At 35.5% G+C, this 21,290-nt stretch overlaps 4 protein-coding genes and 1 long non-coding RNA gene across 10 annotated transcripts in view; 4 read left to right on the top strand and 1 right to left on the bottom strand.

Annotated features, from left to right (window-relative positions):
- Positions 1-145: 145 nt before the first annotated feature.
- On the top strand, positions 146-3,019 carry LOC149738313 (deubiquitinase DESI2-like). The gene is made up of 4 exons (XM_089874529.1): positions 146-266; positions 336-429; positions 1,993-2,134; positions 2,363-3,019. The coding sequence occupies exons 1-4, from the start codon at positions 161-163 to the stop codon at positions 2,543-2,545; spliced, it is 525 nt and encodes a 174-aa protein (XP_089730655.1). The 5' UTR covers positions 146-160; the 3' UTR covers positions 2,546-3,019.
- Positions 3,020-6,376: 3,357 nt separating this feature from the next.
- On the bottom strand, positions 6,377-10,313 carry LOC149738311 (uncharacterized). Of its 2 annotated transcripts, none has more exons than XR_016384601.1 (4): positions 10,180-10,313; positions 9,188-9,331; positions 8,187-8,266; positions 6,377-7,523 (listed from the first exon to the last, which is right to left on the bottom strand). It is a non-coding gene; the product is annotated as an uncharacterized LOC149738311 (long non-coding RNA). The 2 variants fall into 2 exon arrangements; XR_016384602.1 differs by having other exon boundaries at positions 8,187-8,263.
- Positions 7,787-9,340, top strand: LOC149738312 (uncharacterized). Its single transcript, XM_089874528.1, has 4 exons — positions 7,787-7,914; positions 7,977-8,272; positions 8,937-9,089; positions 9,217-9,340. Exons 1-4 carry the CDS (start codon positions 7,809-7,811, stop codon positions 9,235-9,237), a joined length of 576 nt encoding a protein of 191 aa, XP_089730654.1. The 5' UTR covers positions 7,787-7,808; the 3' UTR covers positions 9,238-9,340.
- Positions 9,176-11,464, top strand: LOC149738310 (uncharacterized). 4 transcript variants are annotated; one of them, XM_089874526.1, is made up of 5 exons: positions 9,217-9,302; positions 9,396-9,501; positions 9,558-9,746; positions 9,826-10,005; positions 10,162-10,658. In XM_089874526.1, exons 1-4 carry the CDS (start codon positions 9,277-9,279, stop codon positions 10,000-10,002), a joined length of 498 nt encoding a protein of 165 aa, XP_089730652.1. In that variant the 5' UTR covers positions 9,217-9,276; the 3' UTR covers positions 10,003-10,005; positions 10,162-10,658. The 4 variants fall into 4 exon arrangements, with proteins under 4 accessions (XP_089730653.1, XP_089730652.1, XP_089730651.1 ...); XM_089874527.1 differs by lacking the exon at positions 9,396-9,501 and having other exon boundaries at positions 9,176-9,302; XM_089874525.1 differs by lacking the exon at positions 10,162-10,658 and adding an exon at positions 11,032-11,464 and having other exon boundaries at positions 9,277-9,501.
- Positions 11,161-21,290, top strand: part of LOC149738306 (uncharacterized) — a 37,994-nt gene continuing 27,864 nt past the window's right edge. Inside the window, exons 1-2 of one of the 2 annotated variants that reach the window (XM_089874518.1) lie at positions 11,161-11,354; positions 14,758-14,927. In XM_089874518.1, coding sequence (XP_089730644.1) covers positions 14,828-14,927 — 100 coding nt within the window. In that variant the 5' untranslated portion in view covers positions 11,161-11,354; positions 14,758-14,827. The other variant, XM_089874519.1, reaches the window with a different exon arrangement.

Here is a 21,290-nt window from a genome sequence, read left to right as displayed (position 1 = left end):
TAAACCCGACTTTCAAGTCTCTTATTTTTTTAGATTTTGAATGTGTCGGCTTTAGATTGTCAGATTTTTCTTCAACTTAAAATTTACAGCTTAAAATTAATGGGATACAATAGAAAACTAGTATGATATAGCAACCCACTTCTCTTGGAAATAGAATGACATGTCAAACTGTGTTATTTATTTTTCTGTGCAGTATTGGATCAATGAATATATTTCTGGCCTGGGTATTGGTGTTTATCATACTGGTATAGAAGTGTATAATCGAGGTAAGGTTTTTCATTTATTATGTAACTAAATTATTGCACTGAGGTAACCAAAAATTTGTCATTACCTAGAGTTTGCATATGGTGGCCACCAGTTTCCATTTACCGGAGTGTTCGAAATAATTCCCAGAGATGCTTCTGATTTAGGAGAAACATTCAGATTCAAGTAATTAACTACTTGATAAATTGTGTTAAAGTGCTGTAATTCCAAGCTACGAAACATGCAGTCAAATACTGTTCAAATTACTATACCAAAATATGGTTGCACATTACCATAGAAAAATCGATAACTGCCAATGTTTGTACTCAAGTCAGAAAACGCTAAATGACAAACACACACATGTTGAATTTATTGCTGCATTCCTTTGCTTAGAATTAATTTTTTTTTGTCAGTTGTTGCATCAAATCTCTAACCCACAAAATTTAGATCAAAAGACGGCAGCTTCTAAAAGGTTCAGTAACCTTTAGCAATTCTGATAGAACAAGCGAAAAATAGGGATGTGCCAAGACGAACCCAAATAGATTTGCCAAATAACAGCACAATTTTGATATTCGACCGAACCCAAAAATTGCGCGAGATTTGTGTGCGAATGTTTATTACCGCATGTGATTGAGTGCAAAAACAGTAAGTTTATATCAATGCTTAACTCGTCAACACAACAGGTTGATTTCGTGACTGCAACAGAACGCACGTGGCATTCCTGACAAATAATGTTGTCTGTGTCTGTGGTGTAACACCTGTGTGACGTAAGCAAGTGTGTAGTATATATGCGTAGAAGACATTCTATGTGTGAAGATATTCCTTTTTTTCCGTGTAGAGATCATTGTCATGGTATATATGTGTAGAGATATTCTGCTCTTTTTCTTATGAGTCAGTAAGCTTTACTGTATATACTAGTGTTGCAACTAACCTGTTAAAAAGGGAACTGTCATATAGAAATTTAGGCGCTCGTGTATTTTGACCCTGGGAAAATTCATTGAAGTTGCGATTCGTTGCTTGCGAGAGAGCAAATTCACAACGAACAAAAATTAATTAAACAAAAAGCTATGTTGACAAGTCTCATTAACTTTTAGTAGCTGTACTTTTTTTCTTTATAAAAAGTTTTTGACTTTTTATTTTTATAAAAGTTTAATCAGATACGGAAGATTAGGCACTCATGTAATTAGGGGGCAAAAAGTTTTTATAAAAAAAAAAAGAACAGCAATAGGGGCAAATTTCTGGTGTTGCGATTCGTGACTTGCAAAAGAGCAAATTCACAACGAACGAAAAAAAATTAAATTGAAAGCTATGTTGACTAGTCTCATTTTATTTTACTAGCTTCACTGTTTTCATGTTTAATATTTTTACTCTCGAATGCAACAATATATAATGCTCGGCGCTAGGCCTAATTTTTAGCCAAGCACAGAGCGTCAAAAAAGAAGATGCTCGGACACATGCTTTTGAGTTCGAGCTCGGCACATCCCTACACTCCTACATAACAAAAATAGAAAAACTGAAACAAATAGTAAAAATAGATACCCCAAACAAAAATGTTAAATGGATATAGTTTTTTTTAATTTAGTACAACCAATTAGTTAATAAAAGCTATTTGTATAATAAAAAGTGAAGACTGTAGACTACATGTTTTCATAATCATTTTTAGATTAAATATATGTAATTTAAATACCTAGACTATTGTGAACAATATTTATTTCTATGCAAGTAATTAGTTCAATTATTATTAATTAGAGACAGTATTGTGCTTGGAATGACTGATTTCACTCAAAGTGATGTTGAAAAAATAGTGGAACAGCTTGGCAAAGAATACAAGGGATGTGCATACCATCTTATGCATAAGAATTGTAACCATTTCACCTCTGCCTTGTCTCAGGTTTGCTTTTTTTATAATGCCCTTTGATAGGATGAGTTTAGAATATCAATATTTTTACTTTGTTTATTTATTATTTCATTGGGTTTACTTTGTTCATTTGCTACTGTGAAATCATGCATATTTCAACTCAAAAAGTCGTAACAATTGTTAATCATTACTTAATATTTAAAAAAATGATCCTTAACATTTGTATTTTTGTTAAACAAAGCAGTATTTTATATGTTTTAGATACTTTGTGGTCGGTCCATCCCAAGGTGGATTAACAGATTAGCTTACATGAGCACATGCGTTCCTTTTCTACAGAGATGTCTTCCACAAGAATGGCTAACACCTGTAGCTCTTGCAAACCACATTGGAGAGCAACATGATCAATTTTCTGATTTTACTTCAACAACACAAGGTCGGACGTAACAAAAATAATGGGATATGTTTTGTTTATTCAAACTGGAGTATCCTAGGATTAAATGTACTTCAACTATTTTTTAAAATACCTTATTATACCATTATATTAATCAACAGAACAAAGTATGCTATCTTTGTCATTTACTTCACCCAACAAATTAACCTTTCTTTCTGGTTTACTAAGTGTATCAACTCAATAATAAAAAAAAGCTTGAAATTAATCACAACAATTTTTTAATAATTTGACAGTTTTCATTTTCACACTGGTAAATATGTTGTATAAAACTCACTACAGTATTTAGATGCACATGGTGTTTAGAGATTGTGTCTACCCAATTTAAATACCAAAATCAACCAAAAAATGAGTTTACAAGTAAAACTACCTTGTGCTCTGTTCGTCAAGTAATTTTTAGTTCAGAAAAATTGTCCCTTCTAATTAGTTCCTCTAGCACTTTTATTTTGAATAAAGAAACAAAGAGGAAATTGTGTTAGCCTACTCTTTAATTAAACTTATGTACGCAACTCTTATTATTTTACTGCAGCAGTGACAGCAATGGCAAATTTTGGTATTTTTCTATCAATAACTGCTTTGAAAATTTGACATGATTTGTGGTCTTTATATTTGTTTCGATCTTTCTTCAGTAACAATGAAGATAGAATTTTGAATAAATATATAGAAATCAACATTTCAACAAATCTCAACGACTCTATAACCATAGTATACTGCAATAATAGTACGCTAACAAGACCATGTGACCACTTTTTACGCATTAGGCGACAGTTTGGCTAGACAAGGCAGTATTACAGTACAAGGCAGAGTCTGTATATAAGCACATTTATATGATTATATACGGAAAAGGATCACGAAAATTATTGCATAGTGTACAGTGACATAATTTTTAGTTTAGTCAAATTAACTGATCGTTTGCATAGCGAAATTACATTTTCAATCAAATGGAAAATGTAGCATTCAATGACCTCTGCTTAAACAAAAAAATTCTGGACAACCTATTTGCTGATTCACTGACAAGGCAACACCACAACATATCCAAAATCGAGCAAAAGCGGTGACTTTCGCAATGAATTTAAAGGAACTTGTTAAGTTTTATTTGCGATTTCTTTTTGTGTGAAGGCGTAAAATATCTTATGTTTACCTTATCAAACATTCTTTGCGAAAAATATATAAAATTACTCATATTAAATGACTAAAATGTCACAAATTTTCCGCTTCTAAATCTCGTTTTTAACTTTTTTTCGATACAGAAAACAAATTACGCATTTTTTTGGACTTTCCAACCTTTAAATTAATTTTTAAGTTTAAGTTTTCCTTAACTACCGAAAAACATTTTCCCTTCACCCACTGCGTGTTTTTGGAAACAAGACGGCATTCAATTTGACTTTATGTAACAATGGGTTGGACCAAAGGTCATAGAAATCACAAGTTAAGCAACTAACTTGTCTATTGTTTACGCGTGCATGGACGCCATTTTTGTTCGAGCGGCTGTACAGCTGATAATGGGTGAAACTGCGAAATATATGCAAAAATGTCTTCTTTACTGACAATTTAGGCATTTACAAAGACATTTCCAGCATTTTAATAATACAGAAACTAAAACTATGGTATTTTATTGCCGAAATACGAATAAAACAGTATATTACGCTATAAATATGCATATGACAGTAGTATCAGATATCAGTAAAAGTGTATGTAATGTATATGAAGTTTTTTGATGATGTTGAATATGTATGTACCGTTTATGTTGAATATGTATGTAATGTTTTTACAGAGATTTTCTTTGAGAGGTGACGGTTTATATATTGGCTCTGGCGATTTTAAATTTTTAATAACAAATAGGCAATCAAAAACATTTTAGCCAAACCATTATTGCCAAAACATTTAATTAAAGTATAAACACCATGCTGTATTGCGAAGTTGTTACAGTTGCTAATAAGTTTTTTGTAATAATGAAAACAACTTTTATCTTGTTTAATTTATTGGAAGATTTGATTTTCGCAATGAATTTAAACGAACTTGTTAGGTTTTGTTTGCAATTTCCTTTTGCGTGAAGGCGTAAAATAGCTTCTATTTACCTTACCAAACATTCTTTGCGAAAAATATATAAAATTACCCATATAAAATGACTAAAATGCAACAATTTCACCGCTTCCAAATCTCGATTTTGTCTTTTTTTTTATACAGAAAACAAATTATGCATGTTTTTTGACTTTCCAACTTTTAAATTTATTTTTAAATTCAAGTTTCGCTTCAAATTACAGAAAAAACATGCATTTTCTCTATGCCTACTGTGTTATTTTGGAAACAAGATGGCGTTCAATTTGTCTTTTACATAACAATGAGTTGGACTACTCAGTATTTCTATGGCTCTGGCTGCACCATAGACATCATATATATAACTAGATTGCGTATCTGGTGTTCAAAATTGAAGCCATTAAAGTGTGCCATTTTGAATCGTATGTGAACCACTTGTTTATTATCGCATATTGGTAATGTGTTTTTTGGGTTAGGTTTAGATAGAAAAAACTAATTTAATCTAAACAAAAAGTTAACCTACGGCAGATATTCTTTTACTGAGTCTGTATTTATATACTTTTAGGCTTTTGCATTTTTAAAAGCGATGTTTGACCCAACTTTTACTGACGATTTACGTTAGAAACTTTTAACTGTTAACATAGTTTAGCAAGGTGTTGACATAATCCGGCAGTCTTCCAGTTAGTTATTTAGATTTACTTGTTGGTGATTCGTTATAAGCCAATTTAAGTGTGGCGGTTATACACAATGCAATGTACATTGGAATCGCATCAAGTTGTAGATCTATTAATTCAAAACAAGTGTGCAAATAGACATGACATATACAATAAGTAGTTAGCTTTAAAGAAGTTTGATCCAAAGATTGGGTCATGATGGAAAAACAAAACAGCCAAAAAGAAATTCCATCAATGGTACACAGTAAACTGTTTCAGGGGCCCATTTACAGATAACATAATTAATACATTATAGTAACATAATATTAAAATAAAAATATATTTATATACAAATACATGTACAAATTGGTGCAGGTAAATAATTTTATGAAGGAATGCTATAGCGAATGTGCTGAGTATATGTTGGTGATAAAGCAAAAAAAAGTTTCTCCTTTTGGTCCAATTAGTATTCCATTGTGTGTGTGGGGATAGGAGGTTTCCAGTGAAGAGGAATATCCGGACAACCATCAGTGGTGGAAGCTAGTCTCTACCAGCCAGTTGATCCAGGTCTCTGTGACACATAATTTTTATTGATTTCTATGGACTTTGGTATAAACAAAGAACACTATACAACAGGAAGGCCGACTCATTGGTCTCGTCACGCATGAATAGCACTGGATTGGTCGTCCGTAACAACAAAGAACACCATATCAACAACTAACTAAAGTGTGAAACCATATTGCTGCAGAAAATATCCGAAATTTTGTAAAAAATGGGAGTTACGCATTGCGCAGTGCCAGGTTGCAACTGGTCAATGAAATTAGCGAAGGCTAAAAGTATTAAATGTAAAACAATTTTTGGTGTGCGTCGTCCGGAGTTCGCAAAAACTAAAATTGAACGCGAACACCGACAGTACCTCACGAATTTTCTGTTGGGAATGCAGGATGCCAACGCAGGAGATGTCATTAAAAAAAATGCTTCACAAAGAAACGTATGTTGCTGGATTACCCTTATCTTTCTAAATTGCCCTATTTGCTGTTGTTTTCTTCTTTGCAAAATATATTGTTTTCTAGAGTTTGTAGTACTCTGTACAGTATCAATATGCCGTATTAATAATGACAATTTCACAATACACAATATATTTAACTGATATACATCAGTTTAGTAATCAAGCTTTTATTGCTTTGAAGGGCGGGAATTTGTGAGATCCATTTTAGAGAAGAAAACATAGTAGAAGTTGGGAAAAAACGATTTTAAAAATGGGAGCCAGGCCATGTCTTGAGTTACCAAAAAAAATTAATGTGACACACAAAAGAAAGTCACCAGCTAGAAGAGTAGTTCAGCAAAAAATAATTCACAGCAGTATTGAGCAACTTAAAACAATCATCCAAAAGACTTAGCATTGAAATGAAAGGTAAAAATTAAATCAGCCAAAATATAAAAGCGAATGGGTGAATAAGGATAATTAAATTGAGTAAACATTAATGCAGATAAATGGATATTTTATTGTTCAAAGGAAAGGTTTGTTTGTGAGATGAAAGAGGACAACCATTTGGTTCCAAAAGTCAGGTAGAGAATTTTTATAGTTTAGTCCATACTAGATTTATTAGTCCAATAATTGTATCTCAAAATAGACTTGAAATAGATAATACAATGAAAGTGCAAGTGATTTCTGTGTATGGATGGATTTGCCCGGATTGCAATATTATTGACGACCCCAAACACTCAACATTGTTCAGGATTTTAAGTAACCAGAATACATGACACTTGAAAAATGATTTGTAACAGCCATTATTTGCAGAAAGTGCAGAAGGAATTGTAATGTGTGAGGGTGTTGGCTGTACTGAGGCAGTTCAGGGTTTAAATTCACATCCAATTTTACAGTGGCACAGTGGAAAAATAATATCCAATAATATTTATTGGCCCGACAAGTGTGAAATCATCGGAAAATATATGCCAACATGATAAACTTTATTTTGCAACTAAAGTTGCTGCCAATTTTAGCTATTGATGGAAAGGCCAAATGTGAAGAATGCTCAAAGAAAATTTACCAGGCAACACAAGAGAAAACAAAAAGTACATAGGTATTAACTTATAGTCAAAACTTGAATATCAGTCACTTAGTTAGACCTTGATTTGCTTGTTCAGAATAAATGGAAATAGTTATTTTTGGAGGAGCAAGCAAAAAAACGCTGATGTTCTTCCAAATGCAAGGCGGTACCACCCAGATGTCTTGCGTTGGTGCATTGAATTGTATTGCCGTTCTCCAGCAGCGTATGAGCATCTGAAAGCCAGCGAAGTTTTAGTTTTGCCGTCAACCAGCACAATTAAAAGTTACAGGTACAATGATGCTTAGTAATAACTGACTTTTACAAGAGCCCTGCAATAATCCTATTTTAATTTGAAGAAATCAGATTGCACCGGAACCTGGTTTAAATTATCAGGCAATTGGACAAGTGAAAAAAGTAAAGCAAAATTACAAATGTTTGCCAGGCTATGTAACAATGGATGAGATAAAAAGTATAACTTTCTATATATTTTTTTTAATGAAAATCTTAGAAAGCCATCCATGTTTTTAACAGTTCGTGAAAGTCTAGTAATCCATGAAGGAAAACTTGTCGGATTGGTTGATTGGGGTGAACCTGACACAAATAAATTGGCAACACACATTCTTGGTAAACCACGAATGTTAGGTACATATGTGAATTTTAATAGTAAATGAAATTTTCTCTTTCAGTGTTTTACGTAAGAACTATTAAAAGAGAGATTTCGTTGCCAATTGCTTGGTTTCCCACCAGCTCAACACCAGCTAACGAGTTAGCATTAATGTTTTGGCAAGTGTTGTTTGAGTTGGAGAAGATTGGAGTACAAATATATGCACTGGTGGTTGATGGGAATTCTATAAACAGAAAATGTTTTTTATTGCTAAGTGGTCAGAAAACTGTACCTTTAGATAAACCGTATACAGCGCCTTATCCATTTGCTGAAGATCGATCATTGTTTTTGTGTTCCGATCTGTCACATCTTCTGAAGGTAAATTGAGCAGCTTTAGTTCACCTCATGATATAAACCTAGACCAGCGGTTCCCAACCTTTTTGGTGCCGTGACCCTTTTATAACATTTGCCAAGTTGCGGTGACCCCAAAGATAAAATTAGTTGGGTGGCTTTTGAAAGTTATGTAGGCTAGGCTAGCTATCGTAGGCTACCTATGGTTGATGCCAGGAATGCAATAAAATCGCGACCTTAAGTCCAACTTTTGCTTAAATGCATTTCAGCAATCAGCAATTAAATTTTTATTTTCATGGTAAAGGCCTTTGTGACGTAATGAATTACCTGAAATCAAACGAGTAAATCCTGTAATTTTTCATGGCCGCTAAACTGCCGTTAAAATCTTACTTTCCGAGCATATTTGCCATTATTAAACGAAAATCCTGTAATGAGGCCCAGGGTGTTCTGGTTTGTCTAGTACTCTAGTAAAATCGCGATGCGCTCTGTGGTGAGCTGCCCATTGTTAAGAGTTAACTTTCTAAATTTCTAAACTAATGAAATTCTAAACTTCTCAAAAGGCCTCAGGTGACCCCAGGCAAATTGTCAGGCGACCCCATTTGGGGTCGCGACCCACAGGTTGGGAACCGCTGACCTAGACCAAAAACATTTTTATTTTTAGACAGCTCGCAATTCATTATTTTCATCAAAGCCAGGTGGCCAACGCTTTATGAACATGGGAACTGGTGGTGGTGATATTTTATGGTCACACAATACGAAGTTATATGAACAGGAAAAAAGAAGTTCTATACTGAGTAGAACTAAATTATCCAGAGCACATGTTGTATTAAATCCCTTCAGCAAAGTAATTTAAACTGTTTTTACAATCTGTATATTATACAAGACAAGTTATTATGCATACAGTTGTAAAACTTGATATTACTTAAACTGTTTTTTCCTTACCTATTATCAGTTATTTAAAACTTCCATAGATGAAAGTTAGTCTGGCATGAGAGACTCTAAGCTGGAAAGTTGGTAAATGTCTGGAAACTATGCCAAGTGCAACTGGAACCTCCAAGTTTGTACTTTTGTTTACAGAGTGTGTTTCTGTTTTTTTTAGAAAACATAGAAAAGAACAAGTCTTAAAAAAGAGCTTAACATTTACATTTAGGTGGTTTGACGTGATGAACTGTTGTGCAAAATTTTACATTCGAACTATGAATGACAGCAGAATTAAATTTTTACAATCATTTTTTAACCAATTGCTAATGTGGAAGGTAATTTGATGTGATTTGTGCAACTGCCTCAATTTATCCTATTGTATATTTTAAAGAATGACGTACATCAGAACCATGTAGGGGAAGATAAACGTTTACTTGCGACACCTACCCTAATTGGTCTTATATTCACAACAACAAATTACATTGAGTTATGCCGCCAGTTGCTCCTGAGGGAGGACATTCAATATGTTTGCTTGAAAACTTTTACGCAGGACAATTTGGACGCATTTTTTGGCAATCCGGCAAGTATTTTTAGTACAAGAGATTACATGCAGGTAAAGTAATTTTTCTTATATTTAAAATGTATATTTATATACACAGCGACAACTTGGAAGAAGATCACAAAATCCAGATATTTTTCAAGCTTCATTTGGAATTCAACACATAACACAAATAATTAAACACATTAAAGGGGGAAATACCACATTTGGCAACAAAAATGCTTGGACATCAGTATCAGATGAGCCACTGCCAAAAAAGACTCGGAAATCTGACTAAAAAGTGAGCAGATAAAAATAATTACTTTTTTCTTAGCTCACCCCGAAGACCCCTTGATTGTTTGTTAAAACCCACATACATTTTTTCAAATAATTTTTTGGCAAAAGCATGTGACAGAAGCCTAACAAATAATTTAACAATATAATGAACTATTTTTAGAATCCTAGTTGGTTCTACCTCTGTTATCTCCTGGATTAGTGTTTGAAAGTTGCTGCAGTTTACTCCAAACAGAACTTCATCCAAAACACTATTAAAGTTGATTTGTGTGGGCAATTTTTTTGTTTGTTTTGTAATTTTTAAATAGACATGCTGCAAAAACAAAAGAAATTCATCAGATGGATACTTCAGGCATCCAGAATATTTTTCCATGGATTTTATAAGCTATCCATGTGGTAATTGTTGGCTAAGACACTCAATAACTTCAGGCATGTCTGGAAATTTTAATGTTGTTTTTCTGATAATATAACCACCTATATATTCCAGTGTATCATTTTCTAACGCCTGAATTTGACCATAGGATGGTGCTGGCACTGGCTCATTCTTTTTCATTACATCTTTAATAATAACCAAGAGATTTTCTGCTGCTTTTGATTTTGTTAGATTTTCTAAAAAATATTTTTTGGCATCCATGCATAACAGTGGGAACTGGCCCACTATCCTGTCTTTGTTTTTAGTAGCAACAAAAGTGTCCACTAACTTTTTGACAAGAGCGACACCTGCGTCTGAAAGCTGTAAATCTGATTTTAACTTCCAACAACTTGATAAGCGGTTTCCTGTACAACCTTGCTAAGTTCTGTTTTTGTTGTATTAGGGGTAATACTAATTTACGGGAATGTGTTTTAAGATTGTTTTAAGCCTACACCAATTACGGGAATGTGTTTTATGGTTGTTTTAGGTATTTACCAGTTACTGGAAGGTTACGGGAATGTGTTTTAAGCATATTACAGTTACGGGAATATGTTTTATGCTTGTTTTAAGCCTACACCAGTTACGGGAAAATTACGGGAATGTGTTTTACGCTTGTTTTAGGTATTTACCAGTTACGGGAATGTGTTTTGTGCTTGTTTCAAGCCTACACCAGTTACGGGAAAATTACGGGAGTGTGTGTGTGCAACTGCAAAGACATTTGTACTGCAATTAAGTGAAAGCATCTTCCCGTGCTGCTACAGGAGCATCGCGATGGCAAAGGAAACAACTTAACACTGTGGACTTGCTTGGTCATGGGATGATTTACATTTACACACCGACGGGCTAATCCTCGTTGTGTGAGACGATACTGTTGACCTTTCTCCACAGTTGGTACAATTACTGGTTCCTTCGTTGCACAATATTCTCCAAGTTTACGATGGCGGGTAAAGAGATATTTTTTCTTGGTATTACGTAACTTTGAAATTGTTTCTTTAGTTGATAATCACCAAACCCGGACTTTCCCCTTTCGTCACGTAATAAAATAAAAAAACCAGACGGTGGAATCGGTCTAATAATACGCCAAAAGGGGGGGTTGCGAAAATATTAATAAAGTAAAAACTAGTGGCGGTATTACCCCAATTTTTTAATATGTTTTGCATGTTGCTATACATCAACGTGTGTTAAAATTTTCAATAAGGGTCTAAACTTTTTTGTGACCGTTCGGTCCTGCCACTTTTTTCCCCGGTCCTGCCACTTTTTTTCCCCGGTCCTGCCACTTTTTTCCCCCGGTCCTGCCACTTTTTTTCCCCGGTCCTGCCACTTTTTTTTCGCGGTCATGCCACTTTCTTTTCCCGGTCCTGCCACTTTTTTTTCCGGTCATGCCATTTTTTACCCCAGGTCATGCCATTTTTTAACCGGTAATGCCACTTTTTCGACCCGGTCATGCCTCTTTTTTGTTGACTCCCCTTTAATTTCCGCTTCTTTACTGTATCTACCGTACATCTACTCTAATTTTCCCGCTTGTTTTCGCGTCGCCATTTTGTTATCTACCTTCTCAGATCTGAACGAAACAAATTTATAAAATTATAGCCTAGGAAATTGATCTAGTATACTTAATATATTATAGATATTTATAAAAATCATCATGCATACGATCATATATAGCTCGAATTTTGATGATATTGTTTCAAGTTTAAATAACTTGGAAGCTTTATTGTCAACAATTTAACAAAACATTTTGTACATCTGAAGTGAACTGTTAATCAAACATTTTAAATCACATTATTTACATAGAATTAAGCGTATGCTTCATGGAAAATAAGGTAAGAGCATTTTTTGTAAAATATACGAGCGTTTTTAAAGTATAAGTAAACTTAATCTTATTACAGTCATTACATAATACATTACCATGTCGAAAACATTGCATCACAAGGAAAAGTGCAAAGGAGAGTTAACGTAGTCATTATCATTGCCATTTATGTGAGTGGGTTGTTGGAAGAATAGCTACACTTGCAGACCACTTATTAAGTTGCAAAAAAGTTGCTAAAAGTGGTAAGTCTAACTGTTTCTATAATATTTTTTTTCGGTTAAACCTAATGTTTCCTATGGTTAAATATCCACAGCAATGCTATTGATTTAATTGTATCCAAGGTTACCATACACTCTATACTTTTAAGATTTGTCTGTATGTTTTGCTTATGCGCAATTATAGTTTTACTTCTTTTTAGGGGAACATTTTTTTTCATTAGGCGCCAAGTTTGGAAAAATTTTGAAGGTGCCTAACGTAACGTCATAATTAAACTAAGCGCCATAGGCATCGCTTATCAGTATCGGGGTATTGTTAACCACTCTACTAAAGGAGGGAAGTCGGGAAAATTCCGTTACTAAAAGGAGGGAAGGAAGCAAAATGGAAGGACGGAAGGAAACAATAATTCCTTTGCTTAAACCCCAAAATAAGTGGAGGGACGGTAGGAAAACTGGTAGTAAAAAATAGTTTCCCTCTGTCCCTCTGCCCATGGGGTTTCAGCAAAGGAAATATTGTTTCCCTCCGTCCTTCCATTTTACTTCCTTCCCTCCTTTTAGTAACGGTATTTTCCCTCCTTCCCTCCTTTTAGTACTCAGTTTCCCTCCGTTCCTCTGTCCCTCCGTTGCCCCCCAATGAATACTTTGTAAGTGCTTAAACATAACGTTATACTGCTCCGATTTAGTGATTGGTATGTGACCGCTGGACAGCTTAAGCGTTATCACCTCGGTATCTAACGTGTTTCCAAATTCATGACTTCCGCATCTCTGGGAGTCGGCGCCAGTGCATGTAGATATCGTTGTGTTAGAACAAATTACTTATTATCGGAAATCTTATTTTATTTTCTGTCCTTATGTTCTTAAAACTTCAGAGCTATGGTAACCCTGTAAAGATTTTTTGGAGTGATTTTAATGCATTGTAAAATTTAACCTAATGGATTAAGTGGTGGATCCTAAACTGTTTTGAAACTTATAAAAATATTTGAATGCAGTGCTTGCTCATTATATCTTGTTTAGTTTATCATAGATTAAAATGACACTATACAGGAATATTGGCCAAATCGATATTGTACTGCAGATTCTCATATCCGCATCAAGTATTGTGTACCAATTCACCACGAACAGTGATGGCGAACTGAAGAGTCAACGCAGTGTTTCACAATTAACATGCATTACTGAATTCGAACGCAAGCACAATCAGGATTACTCGATATGCGAATGTGGCAGATTAACGCCTTTTGCATGTCATGAATGGCTTGCATGGTACACAGCAGACAATTTTCTAGTAGCGTGTTCACCATGTTAACGGCCGTTACCAACCATCTCAAAATATGCTGTGTCTATAGCTTTCTTGTACTACAATGTGTGAACATGTACAGATGGATTCCGAGCGAGAACTAAGTGCCAACTATAAAGTTATAAATTTATTTTGTATAGATCTTGGTATTTATTGAGTTCATGTAAATGCATATACTTTCTAGGTCTTACAACCTTTAGATTGTGGCGCAAAGTCTAGATGGCACGTATTCAGCCCTAGCACCAGCATAAGTTTGCCAGTATAACATTGCTGTCGTTGTATTATGTGTGTTGTGTCTATCGCCCTTACACTGCCAAACTGAAAAAATAAAATATATTTAGACCATTTAAGAATGATCTCTGACATCTGTCAATGTGGATTTAAATAAGAAATTTGGCAGGACCGGGGAAAAAGTGGCAGGACCGAGGAAAAAGTGGCAGGACTGAGGAAAAAGCGGCAGGACCGGAAGAAATAGTGGCAGGACCGGGGGGAAAACTGACAGGACCGAGGAAAAAATGGCAGGACTAAGGAAAAAATAGTGGCTGGACCGAAAAAATAGTGGCAGGATTTGAAAAAAAGTGGCAGGACCGGGAAAAAATAGCGGCAGGACCGTGAAAAAAAAGCGGCATGACCGGGGAGGAAAAGTGGCAGGGCCGGGGAAAAAAAGTGGCAGGGCCGAGAAAAAAAAGTGGCATGACCGGGGTAAAAAAGTGGCAGGACGTACCGGCCGCGCTTCTGTCACGACCTCACCTCAAAATTTTGGCGATTTTTTTATTTTATCGCGTGTCAAACTTTGATAAATTAGACGGCCCGCCCAACTAAAAGTACTTTAATTATTAAATATATTTTTTGATACGTAATTGAGGTGTCGCTTCTTCTTTCTAACGACACCAAGATTGCTGCTCCAGGTGTACCATAACTCGGGATATTTAATAATATGTGATATATTTATTAATATATGATTTTTATGGGGAAATACCGTTACGATCCAATGATTTTGCTTTTTTAGTCTCTCGTTTTTTCTATAGGCAAGTGGGGAGAATTCCTCACTAGCACCAAATTTATTTTCCCGGAGCTGGCGCTTAAAAAACCATAACCATGAATGTTGAGCTTGTTTATGATGGAAACTTTGATGATGAAAGTTTGGGAAGTGAAATAGAAGATTTAAAGTGCCGTTTATCCGAAGTCGTTGGTTCAAGTATAATTTTTAAATGCTGTTATTTATTTTTATCATATATAGTAAAGTGGGGTAATAAAAAACAATGGGGTAAGAAAGGACAACCCCCCTAGCCTGCTAAAAAATAATTTTTATCGCAAACAGCCTTTGGGGGTAAAATGAATATTTATTTGGCTTATGGTGCTAGTGAAGAGTCCCCCCACCTTATTTGCTAACCACTAACCCCTATAACCACTAATTACTAACCCCCATAACCACTAATTACTAACCCCTATAACCACTAACCCCCTAACCATCAACACTTAACCCCCTAACCTAGGGGTTAGTGGTTAGAAAATAAGGTGGGGCGGAGATTCTTCACTAGCACCAAAAATGGATAAAAATTTTTTTGTATGGGGTTTGGTAACCTTTTTCTTGTGAGAAGGGCTTTTGTGATTTAGCGATCCGCACAACAGGTGAATTTATACAAATTTGAAAACACACAGGATAAGATGGGACAGTTTAAAATCATTGTTAACTTTGATTATTAAGTGTATTTATAAATAGGAATATACGTAAATAACACGAAATAATACTGTACGCTTTGAAAATTAGGTCTAAACATTCTTTTTCTTGCCCTACTGCTATAGTTTTTAATAGGGATGTGCTCGGCTAAAAACTGGGCCGAGCGCCGAGCCTTATGCTATAATGTTGCACGCCAGAGCTAGAAAAACATTGAAAATGAAAAAAAAGTGAAGCTACTAATAGATAACGAGACTAGTCAGCGTAGCTTTCTCTTTAATTGTTTTTCGTTCGTTGTGAATTTGCTCTCTCACAAGTAACGAAACGCAACATCAGCAATTTGCCCGTATCGAATTACAGCTGGTGTCGAATTACACGAGCGCCCAATGTTTCCGTATCAGGTTTTAAATAAAAAGCCAAAAACTCTTTTTATAATGAAATAATATAAGTTGCTGCAACCACGGTTTTGCAACCACATGACAGCCCCCTTTACCGCAGACACGCACGCAGCCAGAAAGTGCCAACACGCACACACACACGCGTTGCATTCAATATAACATTCCTCGCTTGAAATTTGAACAATTTTTTATTCAATTGTTACGTCACGTGTCCTATTCATCATACCTTGATGTCCAAAAAAGATTGTAGGATTTTTATAGTTACCTAAAATTTTATTCGAAATTTTGTGCTGTTTTTTATTCCCCAGGCTTTGGGGTAAAAAAGAAACATTTGCTGGGCATTAAAAAACAATATTTTCAAAAGCAACTTAACTTAATCTAGAGAAAAAAAAATTAATATTGGAACTACAGGGTAATAATACAAATATTAGTCATACAACTGAGGTATTATCCAGTCTATATTTTCTTAGAAACCTCAACTTTCCCTGTTTTATCTCCTACGTATTTTTAACAGCCTTGTTCTAAAGCTTATATTTTCTTTTATAATTTATCATTATTACAGTACTTCCAGTCTTAACTTAAAACATATATTATTTCATCAGTAAATGTAGGCAAAGCTGCAAAACATCTGTTTTTTGTACTTGATTACCTTTAAAATCAATTAAATCATTAATTAAATTAAAATAATTTACATGCATAACTTTAAAATTAATTTAATCATAAAGTTAATATTGGTTGGGGTAGAAAAAACAAAAATAGAAAAAAAACACATTTTTTTACCCCTTTAAAAATTAAATATACCAGCAGCAAGGTATTTTACATATGTAGTAAATACCTGCATTCATAATAAATTTATTAAAGGCCTTTTCACAAAAAAAGTTTAGCAAACCCCATAAAAAGTTTTTTTGTCAATTTTTTGTTTGATTTAGTAATTTTTGTTTTACCGAAAAAATAATTACCACCTACAATGACAGTTAGGATATAAATAGGCCAAATAAATGTCCTTTTTAACCACAAAAGCTCTTTGCGATAAAATGATTTTTAGCGGGCTAGGGGGTTTTCCTTTCCTTCCCCAGGTACCCCATTGTTTTTTATCACCCCACTTTACTATTTTTTACTTTAATTTATTGAATGATTTAATTGATTTTAAGGTAACCATGTATCAAAAACAGATATTTTACAGCTTTGCCTACGTTTTCTGATAATGTAATTTGTTTTAGGTTAAGACTGTTTAGTTACAGGCATAGGCGTCAAATTCCGGGTTGCCGGGTTGGCGAAATACGTATGGCCACCCCGGTTTTGGGTTGGGCAATGTTTGTATTTTTTCCAAGTATAGCGTAAAAAAACACTCGTACTATCAGTAAACGTAAATCAGGGCACGCGTTCGCAGAGAGCCTGCTCTTGCCTGTTTCTTTTATAAAAATGATAGATTGCTTTATGAGCACGTGTTTGCATGAGCACTCTTACGTTCTCACTGGTTTCTTTTTTAAAAACGAGAGAACGCTAATGAGCACGTGTTCGCATGGAGCACGCTCTAGCCTGTTTTTTTCTACATAGTAAAGTAAAGAATGACATGCCAAATATATGCGACACAACAGCAATTCAATAATACATGGATATTTTTCAATAGTTACAATTTACAGGTTTATTGTTTTCGTCATAATAGCTATTAAGAAGTATTTGCATTTTTACGTGGATTCGCTAGAAATCTGGTTAAATTTGTCCAATTATTGTTAAAACGAGAGTAAGCGAATGCCTTTTATACGATCTTATAGCATGCATTGGTTATGGTTTTACTAGAGTATTGCACGTTACGCAGCACGTTAATCCAGCCCTGGACACTCATTTAAAAGTAGGTCGGCAACCACTTGTCGGCGATATTGCCGACGATGAAGAAACGCGGCCGAACGCTAGCACTCGCATCATAAAATACTACATATGGACTTTTGCCGCATGTCGCTTCTACCGTCTGCGTGTTATTAAATCTGTTAGCGGGGCGATTCTTGAATTAATAAAGGTTTCTTACTACCGCACTGACCAAATCAAGAATGAAGTCGAACAACTTCAGAAAGTGATGGTAGATCGTAAATATTAGTTCGTAGGTTGAGAAACACGAGCTTACTAGGTAAGGACAAGACATACGCACGTATATATCTCTTTAGAGCTCTGTTATTGGTGCATAATTATAAAATTATCGTTTTGTAGCACAACTTACGAATCGTTTTGTAGCACAACTTACGAATCTGCAACACATGTGGTTTATTTACAAGACGTGAAGTGAACAACTACGTTTGGTAAAACAGCAAAAAAGGTTAAAAACCGAGAAATTCTTCATCTGAAATATCGCTGAAATAAACTGCCTAAATCGTTTCCAACACTGCTTTATATTTATATGCAATGTTTTCCTCAGGCAAGCAGCATATTTATTACGAAATAGTAGGGATTCACACGTGGATTCATTGCATCATAATAGCGGTTGTTTGAACCTGGCAATTGATTACGACATAATAGCGATTCACACGTTGATTACTGACGTCACAATAGCGATTCACACGTGAATTATTTAGCAAACAGGAGTTTAAATACCAGTTGAATGCATTTGTGTCGTGAATGACGCATCGGTATTGACATATTTTAACGAACGTAAACGAAGTTTGTTCGCAGTAATAATGGCGTCTTCGTTTGGTGGAACGTAATTCCTTACGCATTATTAGTATTGAGAAAATCAAAGGGTTGCCAGGCAACCCTGCAACCCCGTAACTTTACGCCAGTGCCTTGTAGCCTTCTTATTCCTTTTCTTTCCGAGCCATCTAAATGCTGCCCAATGAAGTTATCTACCGCATGCTCATACCGTTCAGGTGAATAGTCGCTGTCGCATCGCAATCGTAAAATGTTTTCGATGGTATTGTGTTTTAAAGACTGTCTCTCTTTTGCGAAACACGCGCCATAGAAAGGAAAAAATACGCTCGCATTTAATGAACTCAGCCTAAAGGCATCACGTACTGCAGTGGCGCAACCAGCGCGTTCAAAAGGGGGCTGTCATATTTACGTCTAGTCCACGTTTATCTCTGACGCGATAAAACACTCCATTTATTGGTTGTGCACACGAATATATATTCTATTTTACGCGGTAAATTAAAACTAACACTACATTATTAAAAACACGTATCTAAATTAATATAAACAGATGAAACATTGTTGCAGATTTACGCATGTTAATGTAACGATTATTTACGTCAGAATACCTTTGATAAACCATTACGATTGTCCCATCACAAACGAGATTGTTGGTAAACAATCGTGTTTTATTTGCTCCCATACGATCTGTAGTTTTTGTATGATTTCTGTTTCTGATGATTAGTTTAAATCAGTGCTTCCCAAACTATGGTATGCGAAGGCCTCCCAGGTGGTACGCGAGCACCTTATTAAGTTCACACCAAACGATCGCAAATGATCTTTTAGTGATTGTCGTAAACATTATTTTAATCCACATAAATTACGTAGAGCGTGACATTCCATGCTATATTCCCTACACCAGTGTTCCTAACTTTTTAAACCTAGGCGTTGCTTTACGCGTGTACAGAATATTTTTGCAAACCTACGCAAATAATCAACGTGTGAACTGCTATTATGACGTAATCAATTCCCAGGTCAAACAATCGCTAATATGACGCGATGAATCCACGTGTGAATCCCTACTGTTTCGTAATAATTAAACTGCTTGGCTGAGGAAAACGTCGTAAATATACAGCAGTGCTACTTCTGGAACATATTTAGGTTGTTTATTACCGCGCCTGTTGCCCTGTTTAATAGGCAAATTACTTTTATTTTCAACTTTGAGAAAGGCAGTGCCAAGTCCGCGGAAAAATAGGTGTGTGTGCGGTTTTTAATTTCACTATTTAAAATGAGTTGTTCACGAGCCTTTAGTAGTTTAGTATGTAGGTGGTTTGATAACGCTGCTTGAACCAAAAAGTGGTACGCGAGTAGATAAAGTTTGGTAACCACCACGGCCTACTATCTCTAGTAGGCCGTGTAACCACTGATTTAAATGCTGATAAACCGCGATTATTATGCATTTTAATTGGTGCAAATATAAGTGCGAGGAGCGACGCTATCAGTAAATTGGAACCAACACAAATTGTAATATATTATTATTATAAAGTATCGCCCCGGCGGAGCTTGGACAAAGGCCAAAAAACGTGTTCATTGGCACCGCACGAGAACCAGAGTTTTATTACGTCACTTTTCACGAGAATAAATTCACAACGATTGCTTCGTTTGTTAAGTGTTGAATGTATGCTACCGCATGCGTCTTCCTTTATTTCATACGCCGGCGCAGAGCGTAAAAATGTGACGCTCATACACGATGTTTCGATCTCGTGGTTGGTTGTGCAGTTAGCACATTCCTCCAGATTGTTATATTATGAAACGTCATAATTAATAGTTACGTTACAATAGTACAAGTGACGTAACAATTGAACGAAAAGTTATTCCAATTTTAAGCGAACGAATGTAATATTAAATGCAACGCGTGTGTGTGCGTCTTAGCACTTTCTGGCTGCGTGCGTGTCTGCGGAAAAGGGGGCTGTCATGACAGCAAATCAGCCCCCCTGGTTGCGCCCCTGACGTACTGCGAGCTCCACCCTATGACTTAGACACAAAGTAAGAAAATGAGGATCACCCAACTCCTCTTTCACAAGCCTGTGAAGTTTCAGGTTGACAGGAGCACCATCTGTACACATGCCTATTTCGTGGTGTTTCCTTGGCACAATGAATTCCATTTTATCGATGGCATTATTCATGGCAACCTTTAAGCCTTCAGCGCTCCTATCTTGTGGTTCTTCGAGTGACAATATGGAAAACGTAGGTTTGCCAAACATTGCCGATTTAAATACAAACAGTTCCTTTTCGTCCATAGTCTTTCCTGAAGAGCTGCCATCGGACAGTATACTGTAATATCTTATGCTCCCTTCATTTACCGGCTCTGTTATCTTTTTTAATCTACTGCTGCGGCTGAGGTAAGCTGTTATTTCCGCACCTGCCTTACGAATGAGATAAGCGGAACCTAAGTCTACATCAAGAATGACTTTATTAAACCTGCACATATCTTCGTACAACTGGAATGACTTCGCTTTTGTTGTTAGAAAGTGGGCTGTTTGAAACTTTCTTATCATCTGGCTTTGCTGCACGAAACTCAGACGTTTAAAATATGGCAGCAATGTTTGTCTAACACTCAATGCAGTCGACGTACTGACTGAATTACTTTCACTGGTAGTCTCATTACCTTGTTCCGCGAGTCTAAGCATTGCGGTCTTGTGAGAGTGGGACGAGAGATGATCGTGAAAATTATTTTTCTTTATGACTGTTGTACCTTTTACATAGGTGTCTATCTCCTTTGTCACACAGCCCTTTTGACGAATCTGGTTCTCATTATTTTTATAAAACTCTCTACATTGTTTGCACCATATTCGCGAAACATTCCCAT

Source organism: Ciona robusta, chromosome 3, assembly GCF_009617815.1.
Source record: "Ciona robusta chromosome 3, ASM961781v2".
NCBI lineage: Eukaryota > Metazoa > Chordata > Ascidiacea > Phlebobranchia > Cionidae > Ciona > Ciona robusta.
Note: the sequence above shows the minus strand (reverse complement) of the source record. Positions and strands in the feature narration are given on the sequence as shown.